The sequence below is a fragment of the Carlito syrichta genome, unplaced genomic scaffold (genome assembly GCF_000164805.1).
Source record: "Carlito syrichta isolate Samal-C Ts95f unplaced genomic scaffold, Tarsius_syrichta-2.0.1 Scaffold120447, whole genome shotgun sequence".
Classification (NCBI taxonomy): domain Eukaryota; kingdom Metazoa; phylum Chordata; class Mammalia; order Primates; family Tarsiidae; genus Carlito; species Carlito syrichta.
In genome coordinates this window covers 301,197-321,532 of record NW_007064543.1, presented here as the reverse complement: position 1 = coordinate 321,532, position 20,336 = coordinate 301,197, and the positions used below count along the sequence as shown (strand labels likewise).

The window sequence follows — 20,336 nt, the reverse complement described above, 5'->3', positions numbered from 1 at the left end:
AGACAAGGGCATATATATGTCTGGGGTTCTGAAGAGAGCTTGCAGCTGGAAATAGATGAGGAAGAAAGGATGAGATCAAGAAGACTGGATGGAGGAGTGGTTCTCGTCCTGGTCACACATTGGAGTCACCCTGAGAACTTAAAACCAGACATTTCCAGGACACCATCCTCCCCACCCCCAAGGTGATTTATGTGCCTGAGCTGGACTTGGGCACCAGGATTTTTTAAAAGCTCCCTGGGCAATTCTAATGTGCAGCCAGCTTTGAGAACCACGGTTGTAGAGTGAGAAGGTTGAAGATGGAATCCTGGGAAATACCAATATTTAAGGGACAATTCTAGGTATTTCTGATGAGAAGAAATGCTGATGGAATAATGATGGGAATTGTGAGGATGTCAGATCCTGCTGTTTGATGAAGTAAGATAAGGATCTCTTCTTTGGAGATCATTGTTGACTATTAGTCAAGAGCAGTTCTTGTTGAGGCCAGATGAGGCAGTATGTCAAAGGGCTCTAGTTGGAGGTGCAAGGAGAGACGTTTAAGTGTGACTATTGAGAAGATTGGCAGGGAGGAAAGGGGAGAAAGTGATAGCTTGGATAGGGAGGCATTGGGGATGTAATGTTTAAGAGAAGTTTTTTAAGATGATAAAGCCTTGAGCCTGTTTATGTGCTGAGGGAGTCAGTACTCAGAAAGAAAGCCTGGAATGACAGTATCAGATGCTGCCATTCAGTTTTCATAGTAAGAGTGAAGGGGCTAGATTTTGAATAGTTCTTGGAATGATCTTAATATTATAGCTTTTTTGAAGCTGTATGTGTAATGTGCCTTCTGCATTTAGATGCATTACCATTATATCTGGAAAGAGAAATGCACCCAGACATTGAGAAGCAAGGCCAACAACTGTTCTTTGCTCACCCAGTCACTATCATCCTGTCTGGGACATTGGTCTCATCTGTGAAAATAGGAGCGTGAACTGAATGGGCTCCACAGTCTCTTCTGAAAGACTTCAAATGAGTATAACTTTTGATTAAACGAATGAGGAAGCTGAGCTTATGAAATGTCTGTGAGGCTCATTATCTAATCTAGTTTCTTAATACCTGAGCAGGCGTTTTTTGTGCTTTTTTTTTTAAACATCAACGGTTGTGAATTTGAGTACATTGTATACAGAGTACACTAATTTAGCCTGCCATTAGAACATTACTTCAGGGACAAAATCTAGCAGTCTTCTTTTAGTATTTTCTTTATTATGTATACATAATAGATAGTTGTTATGTAGTACTTGGTCTAACTAGAATTGTTAACAATTTGGTTTATTTACTGGGGGTCTTTTCCCCCATGTTTTTGACTCTCCATCAATGTAGATGCACCTAATTTATGTGCCAGTTGTGTTCTACAGAAAACAGACACTGAGATCGGGGCTGGAGGGGTAAGGGCTTATGGGGAGTAATGTATGTGAAGAAAAGGGGAAGGGAGCAGGTTTGAGTATAGGGAGCTGTCAGACTGCAGGGTACACCTGAGAAAGTTTTTGTCCACCCAGGTTGCCTGATAGAGGAATACCATACAAGGTGGAAATGGCCAGGCCCTTATGCCACCACTTTGTTCGATTATTGGCTGGAGATAGGTCTTTGACCAATGCAGTTTTTCAGCCTTGGCACAGTTGACATTAGGGGCTGGAAAATTATTCCTTATGGGGGTTGTCCTGTGATTTGCACGATGTTTAGTGGCATCTCATGGCTGTTTCCCCCTAGATGCCAGTAGCACAGCATCTTGTCTATCTTTAGACATTGCCACATGTCCCCTCGGGAGAATCTTAATGGTACATAAACAACCCTGCAGTGGTTTAGTGCAGGTTATGGGGCAGGAAGTAGTGTTTCATTCTGCCCCCACTGTAAAGACCTAATATCTTGTGGAATTCAGTTCTTATGGGCTCTTCAGTGATCTGAACTGACTGTTGAGGATAGAACTTTGTTCTATGACTCCTGGATTTTATTTTTAGTTAGGGTCACACAAGCTGGAGTGCAGTGACATGATCACAGCTCACTGCAGCCTTGACCTCGGGTCTCAGGTGATCCTTCTACCTCAGTTTCCTGAGTAGCTGGGACTTCAAGCCACCATACCCGGCTAATATTTTGATTTTTCTGTAGAGAAGAGGTCTCCCTATATGCCTACATTGGACTCAAAATCCTGGGCTTAAGCTATCCTTCCACCTTGGGCTCCCATAGTGCTGGGATTATAGGCATGAGCCACACTTAAAATTCCTGGCTCCTGGAATTTTAAGCACATCCCTATGAAGCATCTTGTTAGGATGTACTCTCTTCCCAGAACAATCCATGGTGTTTAAATAAGACTGTTTTAGATATCTAAAGGTATTTTTCCTTTGATTGCAGGTGATACAACTTTTTTTAATAAAAGGTATTTATGGAATTCCAGTGAGTGGTGATGGATGATGCAGTTAAAATAACTAAGGTAAGAGAAATGAAACCAGAACTGTGAGGAGGCTTTTGTCAACCAAGTTAGTCTCCCTACAAAAAAAGCTAAAATCAGGTTCTTTTCTGCTTCGTTTTGTTTCTAAGCTATATGAATAGTTTATTTTTTTATTATAAAAAACAGTGTAATTGTCATCCTTTAAGGTGATGGTTCTCAGTCTGATTGTGAGTCAGAATCACTTAAAGAATTTTTTTACAAAAAGACCAAAGTCAGTGCAGTGCCACCCTGCCCTTGTGGAATTAGAGCTTGCATGGGTGGAGCACAGATAATCCAAGTTTTAGATGGGAATATAAACCAACGCTACAGTCTTGGAAAACTGTTTGGCAATATCTACTAAACATACCTGTATCCAGCAACCCAGGAATTTCACTTCTAGGTGTTTACCCTTGAGAAATGAAAACATGTCTGCACAAAAATGCGTATATAGGTGAGCTCTGTGACTCATGTCTGTAATCCCAGCACTTTGAGAGGCCAAGGCAGAAGGATTGTTTGTACCCAAGAGTTTGAGACCAGCCTAGGCAACATAGCGAGACCCTGTCTCTACAAAGCATCAAAAAACTAGCTGGGTGTAGTGGGTGCATGCTTGCAGACCCAGCTACTCTGAAGACTGAGGTTGTAAGATAGACTGAGGTTGAAGGATCGCCTGAGACCAGGAAGTTGAGACTGCAGTGAGATGTAATTATGCTACTACACTCTAGCTTAGGAGACAGAGTAAGACCCTGACTCGAAAAAAATGCACATATAAATGTTTATAATAACCAAAAAAATTGAAATAATCAACTATCCAAAACAGGCAAATAGTTAAATAAAGTAAAATAATACAGTATTCATAAAGTAGAATTTTAATCAGCAGTAGAAAGGAATAAGCTACCAACACACACACACAACATGAATGAATCTCACAGATACGAGGTTGAGTGAAAGAAGCCAGGTGCACAGAAAAAGTAGATGTAGTTCAATTACCAGATAAAAACTAAACTATGATGGTAGAAGTCAGATTAGTGGTTCCTCTGACAGGAGGTTGTGACTGGAAGGAGTTATGCAAGGACCTCTGCAGCACTGAAAAGATTTTACAGTGTTCATGTGTTCATGTACATATTTCTTTTCTTGTGGTAAAATATACATAAAATCTATCACTTGAACCATTCTAATTGTGTAATTCATTGACATTAACATGGTGCATACATTCACATCATGCAGCCCTCACTGCCATCTATCTCTAGAGCTTTTTCTTCTTTCCAGGCTAAAATTCCATACCCATTAAACACTAACTCCCCATTTTCCCTTCCCGTAGTCCCTGAAAGTCACCATTCTACTTTCTGTTTCTGTGAATTTGACTACTCTAGTAGTATAATGTAAGTGGAATCATAGAATACTTGTCCTTTTGTGTCTGGCTTATTTCACATAGCATGGTGTTTTCAAGGGTCATCCATGTTGTAGTGTGTGTCAGAATTTCCTTTTTAAGCCTGAATAATATTCCATTGTATGCATATACCACATTTGCTTGTCCATTCATCCACTGATGGACACTTGGGTTACTTCTTCCTTTTTGGCTATTGTGACTAATACTGCTATGAACATGGACATCTGTTCAGGTCCCTGCTTTTAGTTCTTTTGTTTGGATATATTTTCAGTAGTAAAATTATGGGATCATATGGTAATTCTGTGTTTAATTTTTTGAGAATCACCATAGTGTTTTTCACAGTGGCTGCATCATTTTGCATTATTACCAGCAATGCACAAGGGCTATAATGTCTCTGCATCTTGCTTTTTGGTGACCTCCATAATTCTAAATTATATGATTATACTGTTGTATCTTTTTTGAAACTTTAAAAAAAATCAATACCATTTTTTGCCTCTCGAATGTAGAAAAATGAAGATTGACCTCACACTTGACATTTAAAATTTTTTATGTTATTATGTTTATTAGTTTCCTCAGATTGTGGTAACAAAGTGCCATAAACTGGTACTTTGCTTTTAAACAACAGAAATTTATTGTCTCAGAGTTCTGGAGGCTAGAAATCTGAAATCAAGATTTCAGGTTTGTTCCTTCACAGACGGTGAGGGAGAATCTGTTCCATGCCTCTCCTAGCTTCTGGCAACCTCAGGTGTTCCTTACCTTATAGGAGGTGTTCTCTCTATGTCTTCATGTTGCCTTTCCTCTGTGTATTCCTTTCCTCTGTCTCTTGTGTCCAGATTTCCCTTTTTTATAAGTATACCAGTCAAATGGATTAGCACCCATGCTAATGAGCTTGATCATCTGCAAAGACCCTCTTTCTAAAAAAGATTACATTCTCAGGTACTAAGTGGGGGTTAGGACTTTAACATCTTGTTGGGGAGATACAGTTCAGCCCATAATATGTTGGGTATCTTTCTAACGTTTCAGAAATGCTCTTAAATCTCTGTGTTTTTTTTGGTTATGTTAATTTTCAGCACTATTTCTTGACTTTAAAACTTTGCCAGGTGAGTATACTAGTACTCCTACCTTTCTGTCAGGTACATTTTTCCATTTAACCTGTTAAAATTGTTGACCACTTCATTCTGTCTTCTGAAAACAGCCAAGCCTTTCACAGTCTGTCCATAAAGTCACAGTCTGTCCATCAGTTATCTCTAAAAATTGAAATCTAGTAAGCGATTAACATTATTATAGCTAAGTAAAAATTGTTCACTGTCAGGCCAAGCATTGCTTTTGGCTTATATTTCTATCTTTATAGGTTCAGTGTTATGAACCCTGGGCTACTCACAGGGGAAAATGAAGAAAAAATTCATTTTCTTTGTGAAACTATAAGTTGTTTTCACTTGTATCTTTATATTTCATAGTTGGACTGTAACTTTCTCATAAACTTTTCCCCCTTGGAGTTTCTAATTTTCTTGTCTATTTGCTTGTTATTATAATCTCACTTTTCCCCCAAGGTCTCAGTTATAACATTCTAGTCTAGGCATGTCGAACCCATAGCCTCGAGCCCCATATAGCCCAGGACAGCTAGTAATGTGGCCCTGCATCACATGTTTTTTAGTGTTTATTTTCTTTGTGACCCTATGAGTAGTTCCATTTCTTAAGTTCATGCTTTTTTCATGACATTGCCTTTTAGCAGTGCATACATTTGTGAGCAACTGTTTTCGATCATGAAGCACATGGAGAGCAAAATTCAAATATTTTTCTGATGAGCTCCTTGAGAACTCACTAAGAATTGCAGCCACTTCCATTGGACCAGACATTAATAGATTAGTTTTACAAAAACAAGGTCTAGTTTCCCACTAGTTTTATGTAGCTTTTCTTTTTCTATACTTTATAATAAAAAATATAAAAGAATAATTCTTGCTATGTATGTGCACTAACTATATTATATAATTTATGTGTGGGCCAAGACAATTCTTCTTTACTCCATGCAGCCCAGGGAAGCCAAAAGGTTGGATTCCTGTAGTGTGTCAAGGCTAGTCCAAGCCATATACTATTGCCTGAATGTAGTCTAGTCATACACTCCAGTCTAAGACTGATTTAGACTAATTGTTTTTAGGACATCTATACAGCCATATTCTTGGGACTTTTCTTACTATTTTTTGGGTTTACTGATATTGGATCTCAGTCTTCCTTTTTACAAATTAAGATATTAAAATTTTTTTTTAATATATTTTTTTCTGGAGTTCATTTTTAAACAGATTCCTGAGAGAAAGGGTACATGGCAGATAAATTTTGACTCCAGTGTCTGCTCTTCCCTCATGTTTGAATGATCATTTAGTTGAGTATAGAATTCTAGATTGCAGATTATTTTTCCTCAGAACTTTGAAGTTATTGTTCCATTTCTTCTGCCATCTGCTGTTGTTCATGAGAAATAGAAAGTCGGCCAGACTCAGTAACTCAGCCTGTAATCCCAGCACTTTGGGAGGCCAAGGCGAGTGGATTGCCTGAACCTTTGGGTTTGAGACCAGCCTGGGCAACTTGGCGAGACCTTGTCTCTACAATAAGTAAAAAAAGTTAGCCAGACGTGGTAGCACGGGCCTGTAGTTCCAGCTATTTGGAAGGCTGAGGTGAAAGGATCACCAGAGCCTAGCAGGTCGACACTGGGGTGGCCGTGAGCATGCCACTGCACTATAGCCTGGGCAATGGGGTAAGACTCCAACTCAAAAAAAAAAAAAAGTTATTTTCATTTTGTTCCCTGTAGGAAATTTATTTTTCTCTTTCTCTGGAAACTTCTCTTTTATGTTCTATATAGTCTGAAATTCCATAGTGTTGTACTTAGTGGGTCCCTTAATCTGAAGACTCATAATTTTACTCACATTTAATATATTGGCTTATATAATTTTTTAAAATATAATGTTCTGCCAGGCTCAGTGGCTCAGCCTGTAATCCCGCACCTTGGGAGGCTGAGGTAAGTGGATTACCTGAGCCCATGGGTTTGAGACCCGCCTGGGCAACTTGGCGAGACCTCATCTCTACAATAAATCAAAAATTAGCCGGGAGTGGTAGCGCGCGCCTGTAGTTCCAGCTACTTGGAAGGCTGAGGCAGAAGGATCGCCCAGAGCCCAGCAGGTCGAGGTTGCGGTGGCCAGGAGTGGCCACTGCACTCTAATCTGGGCAAGAGAGTGAGACTCCAACTCAAAAAAAAAAAAAAAAAAATTATATATATATATATAATGTCTTACTTTCTATTTTTATGGTTCTTTCTGTTATTGATCTTCCTGAGTTGTTCAAGTCATGTTTTTATTAATTCTGTCCTCTTTTTGAACTCTTTGCCTTTGATTCCATTTTTTTAATTGTCATGACTTTGTCTCCTAATCCTTCTATCGAATTTTTATTTTTGCAGTATATTTTTAAAATTTTCTAGAACTATTTCTTATTTTCTGATTTTTGAAAGTTGCATTCTGTTTTTATGATAGTTTTTCTATATTTTGTTCTTTTTCTGGAATTATCTCTGTTTCTTCCAGTCATTTTTTTTTTCCTGCTTATCTTAGTGTGGTAATCTTTGCTTGTTCTTTCATGTTTAAGAATGAGAGAGTAGGAATATTGATAAGAGCTCTGTGTACATAAGCAGGGCTTGTCAGCTAGCAGAGTAAGTGGTTAAAAACTGACTGTTGAACTTAGAAGAATGTAGGGGATTTGTTCTGTAGTACTTCAGCTGCTCTGGGTCTCTCCAGTTAGTGTGTTTACTGTTTTCATAAAATATGTCCCCCTCTTCTTTTCTTATCTGAAGGCTAATAGTTGACCACAGCATTGGCCTTCTTTATTATTTTGTTCTTATTCATAGCTTTATTTAGCTCTCACTGTGTATTCACACACATTCTTTTTTATTTGCTTGATGTTCATCCCTTCTTTTGAACACTGTTAATGCCATTAATGAGAGTGAAGCAGGATTTTTTTTTTAATGACCACAAAATATTTTTGGAGATAAGATCTTCAGAGTTAATTAAGTTAATATAAGGTCTTGAGGGCCCTTATCCAATATGACTGGCATTCTTACAAGAAAAAGAAAGGTGTACACACAGAGAGATACTAAAAATATACATGAAGGGATGACCACGGGAGGACACAGTGAGAAGGTGATCATCTCCAAGCCAAGGAGACAGGCCTCATAAGAAATCAAACCTGCTGACACTTTGATCTTGGACTTCTATCTTAGACTTCTATCATAGAACTGTGAAAACATAAACTTCTGGACCAGACGCGGTGGCCCAAGCCTGTAATCCCAGCAGTTTGGGAGGCCGAGGTGAGGGGATTGCCTGAGCCCATGGCTTCGAGAACAGCCTGGGCAACTTGATGAGACCTCATCTCTACAATAAATCAAGAAATTAGCCGGACGTGGTAGCGCGTGCCTATTCTGGCTACTTGGAATGCTGAGGCAGGAGAATCGCCTGAGCCCAGCAGGTCGATGCTGGGGTGGTCGGGTACATGTGACTGCATTCCAGCCTGGGCAACAGAGTGAGACTCCCACTTAAAAGGGGGCTATACAACATTACATCACATGATAAGTTATTGTACATGTAGTTGTTGGTAGTGTCATTATTGAGAAGTTTAAGAGTGGATGGGAAGCATCAAGACAAAGTAAAATGTGTGCTGGCCACTATGATATGGTATGATTTTATAGTAGGTAAAAAAAGAGGATTACAGAAGTAGTCATGCTTATGGGAAAAAAAAGACTCAACAATATAAGAATTTTACATCAGTTTGATTTTAATAGAAAGTTAGTTTAACAGTGAAAGAAGAGGTTGCATTATGTAGATTGGGGACCTGTTTTAGTTTCCTCCGGCTGCCATAGCAAAGTGCTGTAAACTAGGTGACTGAAGATAACAGAAATGTATTGTCTCACAGTTCTGAAGTCCTGAAGTTCAAAATCAAAGTGTTGGCAGGGTTGGTCCCTTCTGAGGGGAGATTTGTTCCATGCATCTTTCCTAGCATCCAGTAACCCCATGTGTTCCTTAGCTTGTGAATGATCACTCACATCCTGTCTTCAAATGGTGTTCTCCCTGTGTCTGTCTTCACATGTCCATCTTCTTAGAAGGGCAACATTCATATTGGATTAGGAGGGAGCCTACCGTACTTTAATATGACCTCATCTTAATTCAACTAATTATACCTTCAATGACCCTATTTCTAAATAAGGTAATACTCTGAGATACTGGAGGTTAGGGCTTCAACATATTTTTGGAAGGGGCAACACAGTTCAACCCATAGCAGGGGCCAAATTGTGAAGGGCTTCCAAATGTATCAATCCAGATATTTTCAGATGTATTGTTTATTCACTGGGAAACCTTTGAGGAAGGTAAATGTAACTTTAGGAAGACTCCTGTGAATGGGTCGGAGGGATGCTAGCGCTGGAACTTAGTAGAAGGACTGAACAAGGTCAGTGCTATGGAAAACAGAGATTTGGGGACTCCCGCCCAAGACATCCCAAGCCTGTTTCTTCAGACAGGAGACCCAGGACTCTTTTTTTTTAAAGAGCTCTTTCTCTCCCACCCTGTGATTCTGATAATTAGCTTAGTTTGGGTAACACTGGTTGTGAGGTATAGAAACATGAAATGGGTTGATGGTTGTACAAGTAGAAAGACCAGAGGGAACTTAGGAAAAGAGACACTTTGAAAAAGTAGTGAAATCTGACACCTGAGAGACTGAGACAAATAAGGAAATCTAGACAGTAAATTGGATTTAAAGGGAAGGTGATCAGTCTCGTTTGCAATTTAAGGAGATAGGCATTGGCAGGCACTTGGAGAAAGGTGATGTATGTTCAGAAGTGAGATAACGGAGGTGATAAGGGAAATACTGAGCTTGGATGAGCCTTTTTTGGAGAGAATGGATAAGGAGAGAAGAACAGAGAGTCAGGAAGCCAACCTTGTAGACACTCTTTCCTTAGACCCGAAACAGATTGAATTGACTGCTCTGTCATGGCACCTGGAACGTATGTAGGACTTGTTTATTTATTTATTTATTTTTTGAGTTGGAGTCTCACTCTGTTGCCCAGACTGGAGTGCAGTGGCCGCTCCCAGCCACCGCAGCCTCGACCTGCTGGGCTCCCGCAATCCTTCCACCTCAGCCTTCCAAGTAGCCGGAATTACAGGCGTGCGCTACCACGCCCAGCTGATTTTTTGATTTATTGTAGAGATGAGGTCTTGCTGCCCAGGCGGGTCTCAAACCCGCGGGCTCAGGCAAATCCATTCACCTCAGCCTCCCAAAATCGCGGGATTACAGGCTAAGCCACCGAGCCCAGCTCCATTTGTCTATTTTTAAAACTGAGAAACTTGAGAAAGAAGGTAACTATAACATGTCAAATGCAAGTCAAGGAGAATGAAAACTGAGGGAATAAATTGGATTTGATCAGGAAGATATTTGTAGATTTGAGAGTGAAGGAATTAAGAATATCTTAAGATCATTAAGGATTAGTGGAAAGTGAAGAAGTGAAAGCAAAGTGCATTGTACACAAGTTTATTGGTATGAGGAAAGAAGGGAAAAGAGGGGCCAGTAGTGTTAAATTGAGAGATTATTTTTGTTGGTATTTTTAAAAAGCTGTTTGGGACATCTATGTTTATTTGTAAATAGAAGGAATGAGGGCTAGAGAAGAAAAGATTAGGGCTGGGTGTGGTGGCTCATGCCTGTAATCCTAGCATTTTGGGAGGCTGAGGCAGGAGTATTGCTTGAGTCCAGGAGTTTGAGACCAGCCTAGGCAAATAGTGAGATGGCCTCTCTCTTTAAAAAAAAAAAAAAAAAGTAAATAAAAATTATCTGGAATGATGGCATGCACCTGTAGTCCCAGCTACTCAGAATGTTGAACCCGAAGGATTATCTGAGTTAGGAGGGCAAGAGCACAGTGAGCTATGATCATGTCACTGCACCCCAGCCTGGGTGACAGAGTGAGACCCCCAGCCCCTGAGAGAACGAGACAGAGATTGAAAAAACCACAAAGAAATGCATAGTTTGGAGGGAAAGATCTCAAATGGGATCAAGGGCATGGGGAGTAGCCTTAGAAAAGATAATGGAATCTCTTCCTGTAGTCTAAAAAGAGAAAATAAAGGCTCTAAAGAGAAGGAAAGAGAAGTGATGCCCTCTTGTCAGTAAAGCCATCTGTCCAGAGAGAGCTTAGGCTACAGTGCTAGAAACTGTCACAGGAAACTACAAAGGAAGGATGTTTTCTGCACAGCCCTGAGGAGTGTGATACTCCTGAGCTATTTGGTTGGCAACCTGAGATAGGAATGGTGGAATCAGATGGTGAGGATTATCTAGGAATCAGGATAGCACTTTCTGTAGATTAGGGAGTTGTGGGATAGAGGTATAGTTTTATTCACTCTTCTCTGGTTCAAGGGTTTTATAATTTTCACTAACATCGTTAACAACAGTAGTGGATGCCTAGTATATGTGGGTTTTTATTTTACTGTTGGAAAAACAAAAAAAGAAAATCACTACCTTGAGGTTTCTGATTTTATTGGGGAGATTGATCGTATATATAAAAAGCAAAATTAGCATATGGCATTATAGACCAAGTCCCAAAGAGTAGATTAGATAAATGTCAGAGAGATTACAATTATGGCGGTGTACTTTGAGGTTCATTTCCCCATAGCTTCCGAACATTTAAATATTATCACTTTTGTAAGTATGTACCAATTTGAGGTAAGAAAAGTACTGAGTTGCTTTAATTTGCTTTCCTTGATTATTAGTAATGACATTTTTTTACTTGTTATATTTTTACTTTTGATGAATTGCCTACTTACGGCTTTTTGCCATCCTTCCATGGCTATGTTTGTACTTAATGATTTGTAAACACTTTATTTGATAAGATTATTTAACCCTTTACCAGTAACATTGTGCAAATGCCTTTTCTAGTTTATTTTTTCAATTTTTAATTTTTTCTAGTTTCTTATTTTGATTTATTTTTAGTTTGTGATTTGCTGACATAGAATTTAAACATTTTATGAATTTGAAGCTATTAAATATTTCTTTCTTTCTTTTTTTTTCTTGAGCCAGAGTCTCACTGTTGCCCAGGTTGGAGTGAGTGACCATCACGACTCACCATAGCCTTAACCTCTTGGACTTAGGCAATCCTTCTGCCTCAGCCTCCTGAGAAGCTGAGCCTACATGTGTGTCTGGCTAATTTTTGTACTTTTTGGTAGAGACAAGGTCTCGCTATGTGCCCAAGCTGGTCTCAAACTCCTGTGCTCAAGCAGTCCTCCTGCCTCAGCCTCCCAAAGTGCTGATATTCCACTGTGCCTGACCCAAATATTTATTTTTAATCATTGAAAAGGGCTGCCTTGCCCCAAGAATAGACAAATATTTCCAGATGTTTTCTTCAAATTGTTCAGTAGTTTATATTTATTTACATTATACTAGATTATTTGTTGTTTATTTATATATTTTAAACCATTTGGAATTTATTTATGGTATATTATGTGAAATGAGGAGCTATTTACTTTTTGCTTGACAGCTCAGTAGTTTTCCTGGTACTATTTACTAAATAACCTATTGATTTTCTTTTGATTTGAAATACTTTCTTTATCATATACTCATTACTTACAGACTTTTTTGTCTATAACCGTACCATTACCACAAAATTTTAATAAATATATAGTGTAAGTACCTTTTCATTATTTGTTTTTAAAAATGTCTAGACTACACTGACATGTTTGTATATTTGAAGATTTTTACAAATTTATTTTTATTTTTGAGTTGGTATCTAACTCTGTCTCCCAGGTTGGAGTGCTGTGGTGTTATCATGGCTACTGCAGCTTCTACCTGCTGGACTCAGCCTTCTAAGTAGCTGGAGCTACAGGCACATGCCACTTAGCCGGCTAATGTTTTTATATTTATTGTAGAGATGAGTTCTTGTCGTGTTGCTTAGGTTGATCTCAAACCCCTGGACTCGGGCAGTCTTTTGCCTTTGCCTCCCAAAGTGCTGGGATTACAGGCATGAGCCACCACACTCAACTAATTTTATTTTTTAGCCATTTAAGACTCAAAAAAAGCTTCAATAATATTACAAGATTTCTATATACATTTCACCCAAGGGCTCTCAGTTTTAACCTTTTACAGAACCATAATACATTTTTGAAACCAGGAATTGATATTGGTATTATAAGCTAGCAGTAGACCTTTTTACATTTGTGTTTATATGTACTTATAAATTTACTACTATGAAATTATATTAAATGTGTAAATTTGTATAACTATAACCATAATCAGAAAACAGAACTCTTCCATCACCACTAAGAAAAATCCCTCATGCACCCCTTTAAAATAGTTATACCCTTTCCCCAACCCTAAACCTTTGCAATCACTGATCTATTCTCCATGACTATAATATCATAATTTCAAGAATGGTATATAAATGAAATTTATTCAGTATGTAACCTTTCGAGATTAGATTTTTTTCACTCTGCAAAATGCCTTTGAGATCCATTCACATTTTTTGTGTATGAATAGTTTGTCCTTTTTTATGTCTCGGTAGTATTTTATTGTATGGATATACCAGTTTTTTCATCCAACTGGGGAGGGATATTTGTGTTATTCCTAGTTTGGAGCTATTACCAGAAGTCTGCTATGCACATTCGTGTGCACATTTATTGTGTGGACAGAAATTTTCATTTCTGTAAGGTAAATGCCCAGAAGTGCCATTGCTTGGTTGTTTGGTGAATGTTGTTTAATTTTTAGAGAAAATGCCAAACTATTTCCTGAAATGGCTGTGGTATTTTTTTACATTACTACCAGCATTTATGAGAGTTGCAGTTTCTTTGTATTCTCACCAGCATTTGGCATTGTCACTTTAAAATTTTAGTCATTCTGATATTTGTATAGTAATATCTCATCATGACTTTAATGTACATTTCCTTGATGTCTAATGATGTTAAACTTTACCTTTTGGTGTGTTTATTTGCCATATGTAGACTTTTCAGTGAAATGTTTCTTCTGTTTTTTGTTCATTTTCTTTTTTTGAGTCAGGTCTTACTCTGTCACCCAGGCTGGAGTGCAGTGGTACAATCATGGCTTGCCACAGCTGTGACCTCCTGAGCTCAGGCGATACTTCCTTCTCAGCCTCCTGAGTAGCTGGGACTATAGGCATGCTCCACCATGCTTGGTTAATTTTTTTGATTTTTTTTTTTTTTTTTTGTAGAAACAAGGTCTTGCACGAGAATTGCACAGAAGTTAAATTTGAAAATATAGCTTATTTAGAAAGTAAATGTGTGAGAGAGAGGGAGAGAAGAGAGGAGATTTACCTCCCCAAGGTAGGGGAAGAGGCCAAAGGTAGGAAAACATGGTGGCCATAGCTCAAAGAACCCGTGGCCAGACCAGAAATTAGCAATGCAATAGTAAATGGCTGATTGAGGTTGAATGCTTTTAAACCTTCCCTTTGATGGGGGCAGGTCGTTAAAATGATTGGGTGGTGGTCTGTTTCATATAATCACAAAAGGGACAGGTAAGCACAGGTACTGATGTCAGGTGATGGACAGCAGGCAGATGAGTGGGTTAGTCACCTGACTTTTGCCATGTTGATGGTGTCTGTTTCACAAAGGTCATGAAGGGTTTGCTGATTAGGTTAACTTGTTTCTTATACAGATACTTGGAACGGAACATCTAATTAGTACAAAACAAGCTGGATTATAAAACAATTATCAGTAGAAACTGATTATCAATAGGATTATCAATAGAATCAATTATTAAAGAGAAACTGGTCCCTCTCTTATGTCCTTTCAGGATATATACCCAGTAGGGGGATTACTGGATCATATGGTAGTTCTGATTTTAATTTTTAGAGGAACCTTCATGTATGTTTTTCCTAATGGCTGTACTTGTTTATATCCCTACCTTATTACATAGTGATATATTTATCAGGACATATCCCTGTTAATTGACACATGACTGTATTAGAAGTAAGTTTCTTATAGATAGCAAATAGTTAGATCTTTAAAAAAAAAAAAACCAATCGTACTCATCTCTGTCTCTTGATATGATATGTTAGACCATTTTATGTTTAATGTAATTATTGATACTTTGAATTTAAATTCACCATTTTATTATTTTTGTTTCTCCCCATTTTTGTTCTTCTATTTTTTTCCTTTCTTATTTTATCATGGGTTCTTTGAACTTTTTTTCTTTCTTTTTTTTTTTTCTGAGACAGGGCCTCACTCTGTTGTCCAAGCTGGAGTGCAGTGGCACAATCCTGCTTCACAGTCTCCACCTCTTGGGCTCAGGTGGTCCTTCCCCACCAATCTCCCCAGTATCTGGGACTAGAGGGGCATGCCACCATGCCCAGCTAATTTTTTAATTTTTTTTTGTGGAAACGAGGTCTAACTCCTGGGCTTAAAGATTCTCCTGTCTGATACTGGGCACGGTGGATTACACCTGTAATCCTAACACTTTGGGATGAGATGAGAGGATTGTCTGAGCCCAGGAGTTTGATACCAGCCTGGACAACATGGCACGACCTTGTCACTTCGGTAAATGAAAAAATTGTGCCACTGCTCTCCAGCCTGGGTCTCACAGAGTGATACTCTTACTCAAAAAAAAAAAAAAAGAAAGAAAAGAAAAGAATAAAAAAGAGAGAGAAATTCTCTCACTTAACTTGCCAATGTCCTGGGATTATAGCATTAGTGACCACACTGGACCTTGAACATTTTTTAGTTTTTTTGTTTTTTGTTTTGAGTTGGAGTCTCACTTGGTCGACCAGACTGGAGTGCAGTGGCCGTTCCCGGCCACCGCAGTCTCGACCTGCTGGGCTCCAGCGATCCTTCCACCTCAGCCTTCCGAGTAGCCGGAATTACAGGCATGCGCTACCACACCCAGCTGATTTTTTTATTTATTGTAGAGATGAGGTCTCGCTGCCCAGGCGGGTCTCGAACCTGTGGGCCCAAGCAATCCACTCACCTCAGCCTCCCAAAGGCACGGGATTACAGGCTGAGCCACCGAGCCCGGCTATTTTTTAGTATTTTATTTTGACCTTGATTAGTAGTGTTTTTAGTGTATCTCTTTGTATTGGTTTGTGTGTGATTGCTCTAAGGATTATAATTTATGTATATAACTTGCCAGAGTCTAATGATGTCAACTTTTTACCACTTTCAGTAAACTGTAGAAATTTTACCACCTTTTAGTTCCTTTTATCTTCTTTATGGTACAGTTGTCTTAAATATTACTTCTACAGCCTGGGTGCAATGGCTCACACCTGTAATTTCTTTGGATTACTTTGGGAGACTGAGGTGGTAGGACTGCTTGAGGCCTGAAGTTCAAAACCAGCCTGAACAACATAGCAAAACTCCATCTCTACCAAAATGTATATAAAATACACACACACACACACACACACACTCAGGAAGAGAAGTATGTCTCTGAATATATATGAATAAACATCCACATAGGCATAATGTGTGTGCACATATATAGACACACACAAATGCCCTTTCCATTGCTCTTTCTTTACTTCTGTTGTTTGAGATGTCCTTCTGTTATCATTCACTTTCTATCTGACAGAATTCCTTTAGCTATTCTTTTAGAGCAGATCTGCCGGTGACACATTTTTAGTTTCTTCATCTGCCAATGTCTTTATTTCACTTTTATTTCTGAAGAATATTTTTGCTCTATATAGAATCTTTGGTTGATAGTTCTTTTCTCTCAGCATTTGAAAAATGCTGTCTACATTCGTAGCTTCCATGGTTCCTTATGACAAATCTGCAGTCTCTCTATTGTTGTTCTCCTATAAGTAATATGTTATTTCTCTCTAGTTGCCTTCAGGACTTTTCTTCAGTTTTCAGCAGTCTAAACATGTTGACTTATGTCTAAAATTGGGAAGTTTTCATCATTATTTCTTCAGATATTTCCATTTCTGCCTTCTTTCTCATCTCATTCTTGGGACTCTGGTAACACGGATGTTAGTTCTTTGTTGTCCTGCAGGACCTTGAGACTCTGTTCATTTATTTTTAATCTATTTTCTGTCTTGTACAGATTAGATAATTTCCATTCATCTGTTTTTAGGTTCACTAATTGTTTCCTCTGTCATTTCTGTTCTGCTATTGAGCCCATCCTGTGGGTTTTTAAAATTTCAGCAATTGCATTTTTCATTTCTAAAAATTCCATTTGGTACTCCTTATATCTTTTGTATGCTAAGTGTTTATAATTTCTTGTTTGGGCATTTTGATGAGTGCTGCTTTAAAATTATTTTCAAGTAATTCAAACATCTTTATCATCGTGGTATTATCTTTCAGTTGCCTTTTTTCCTTCAAATTGACATTTTCTTTTTTTTTTTTCAAGATATGGGGTACAACTCAGGGTTGGACATACAAATAATCATTGTACAGGTAAAGTTTGGGCCTCACTTTGGTCCCCACTTCACCTGGTTTGAGACCAGGCACCCTTATTGATGAAGTGTGCTCCTCCTCTTTCCCCTGGCAGTTTCTCACTACTGTCAATCCCTTCAAGTTCAGATGGTTCCCAGTATGACAAGTAATTTTGGATTGCATCCTGGTATTCTGAATATTAGGCTATGAGATTTGGGTTCCTATTTAAATTTTTTGTTTGTTTTGAGTCGGAGTCTCACTCCGTCACTCAGGCTGGAGTGCAGTGGCAAGCACATGGCCACCCCAGCGTCGACCTGCTGGGCTCAGGCAATCCATCCGCCTCAACCTTCCAAGTAGCTGGAAGGGTGTGTGCTACCCACACCCAGCTAATTTTGGATTTATTGTAGAGACGAGGTCTCACCAAGTTGCCCAGGCTGGTCTGGAACCCGTGGGCTCAGACAATCCACTCGCCTCGGCCTCCCAAAGTGCTGGGATTATAGGTTGAGCCACTGAGCCTGGCTCCTATTTAAATTTTTATATTTAACAAGCAGTCAACCTGTTTAAGTTTAGAATACATACCCTGGCCCACTTTTGTTGGCTGTGATTCAAAGTTTTTAAAGTTTTACTGTGCTGTTCTGGTCTCTTCTACTTGTATGCTACCCAGAGGCTATTCTGAAACGAGTGTTATTCCAGACCAGTTTGCTCAGTTCTTATACCTTTTGCTGTGTTGTTTCTGGACATTTTTACACAAGTTGCTCACCAGCATGTTCAGGATTTCATACACAGATTTAGAGAATTCATTTATCTGGCTCCCTCCTCACCACAGTGGTTAACCTCAACTCTGTGGTTGTGCTGGGTTTATTCCAGGGTAGAAATGGAAGGTGGCTTCACCGGTATTCTCCATGGCTACAACATGGGGAGGAAGGGCAGGGAGCCACCTCATTATGGCAGAGCTGGGTTGAAAGACAGAATGCTACCAACAGTTTCTAGGCCACAGTACCTGATGTAGAAAGGGGCAGGGGATACCCCCTTTTTTTGGTTTGCCTGGACTACTCTTTCCCAGCAAATGGTTGGTCAAAATGTTTCTGTCCTGCTGAGCTGCCCGTTTCCCAGTGCTTTGCATAAAGAGCACAGGCTCTTCTTGGCACTTCTTGTTTTTGCTTACTGGTGCTTTTGGGTTTGTGAACCTCCCCAGAGTTTATGCAAGGACATACTAGAAGTCAAATGCTGAACACGGTGGTTCACAACTATAATTCTGACACTTTGGGAGGCTGAGGGGGGAGGATTACTTGAGGGCAGAAGTTTGATATCAGCCTGGGCAACATAGCAAAACTCCATCTCTACAAAATAAAAAAGAAATTGAAAACATTTTTTTTTAAAAAGAAGTCAACCCAGACAAAAGATAGGGAGCTTCCTGCTTTCCCATGGTTTCTAGCCAATCTACCTCCTTCTTCCCACTTTTCAGAATTTTCTGTCAGTTGTATCTTGAATTTTATCTAGAATTTTTGGTTGTAAGGTTGTAATCAGTGGAAGAAATAGGGTGGAGTAGGCTTACTCCATCTTACCCTGAATTATAAATCCCCGTTGCAGTTTTAAATTATGAAGTTCCATTAGTATTTTGCTTATGTACACAGACAGTCTTTTGTTTTCAAATAACAGTTTTGGGGATTTCCTTGATAATTATATCTTTTTTTCTTTGCTTTCCTTTTTCTTTTCTTTCCTCTTCTCTTCTTTTTTTAAGCGATGGAGTCTCACCATACTGCCCAGGCTAGACTCGAACTTCTGGGCTTAAGCAATTCTGCCACATCAGCCTCCCGAGTAGCTGGGACTATAGGCATGTACCACCACATCGGATTTTTCTCATCCCATTATCTAGAACTTCTTAAACATGGGTTTGCAAACTGTCTCTCATATCTAGCTCACTGCCTTTTTTGGTATGACAGACAAGCTCAGAATGGATTTTGCATTTTTAAATGGCTTGAATCAAAAGAAGAGTAATAGATAACAATTTTATACAATAGAAATCATATGAAATTTGCATTTCAGTGTTCATAAATAGTTTTATTGGACTATAGCCATGTTCATTTGTTTATGTATTACCTATGGCTGCTTTTGTGGTATAGCAGCAAAGTTGAGTAGCTGGGACACTATGGCAGCCCCTGTTTTAGATGATTAGCAAATAGTACTAGTGATGGCCAACATACTTTGCTTCTCCTGCTTTAGTGACACTGATTTTAATATTTGTCTTTTGTTATTGGCCATTATTTCAAGATAGATGATTTTTCTTAGCTGAAGGATTCTTGTCTGTTTTCTAAGGATTTCTGAGATATTTCCCTCACAACTTTTCCTCTGTCCTTTGATTCACTGAACGGCATCTGCTAGGTAAACTGGAAACCCAAATGCGCATTTAGCACCTCACTCTGTTACCCCAGGAGCAAATCCACAATCAAGTCCTGTGCAGTTTACCTCCTAAATGCCTCTCTGCTTGTAATACTTCTGCATCTCCACCAGTAGCCAAGCCTTCAAACTGCACTGCCTACTCCTAGTGCTCTGTTGTCTATGCCCAACTAAAGTGTTCATTCCAAAATGCAGGGCAGATAAGTCACCCTCATGCTTCTATTCTCCAAAGGCTTATTAATGCTCCTTGTGTGGTCCTGCCCTGTATACATCTCCAGCTTCCTGGCACCGTGCTCCCCCCTGCTCTTTGTGTTCCAGATGCACTGGCTTCTTTCAGGCCCTGCTCCTACCCTTTCTGAAGTTACTGACTGGAATAGAGTTCCCTGTCTTCCGTAACACCTCCCTAATACCCGTTCACCCTTCACATCTCAGCTCAGGTGTCCATGCCTCAGAGAGACCTTGACTGAGCTCCCTGACTATGTCAAGTTTTCATCTATAGGTTCTTAGAGTCCTATGATTCTCTTTCCTATTCATTTTTCGCATTTGTGTTTGTTTGGTAATTTGTTTAATGTCAATTTCCTGCTATTGGACTGTAAACTTCACAAAGGTAGGGATTTAGTTAGATTTTGTTTGCTTTCATTTCTAGTACTAAGAATAGGGCTTAGCATGTAGTAAATGTCCAGTAATTTTTTTTTCTTTTAATGATTGCACTTAAAAA

General features: G+C 39.1%; 1 protein-coding gene across 2 annotated transcripts in view; it reads left to right on the top strand.

Annotated features, from left to right (window-relative positions):
* The first annotated feature begins 2,379 nt into the window (after window positions 1-2,379).
* PTPRA (protein tyrosine phosphatase, receptor type A) overlaps window positions 2,380-20,336 on the top strand; it is a 108,145-nt gene continuing 90,188 nt past the window's right edge. The window contains exon 1 of one of the 2 annotated variants that reach the window (XM_021707524.1): window positions 2,380-2,458. In XM_021707524.1, the coding sequence (XP_021563199.1) occupies window positions 2,432-2,458 (27 nt within the window). In that variant the 5' untranslated portion in view covers window positions 2,380-2,431. The remainder of the gene's footprint in view (window positions 2,459-20,336) is intronic. The other variant, XM_008047987.2, reaches the window with a different exon arrangement.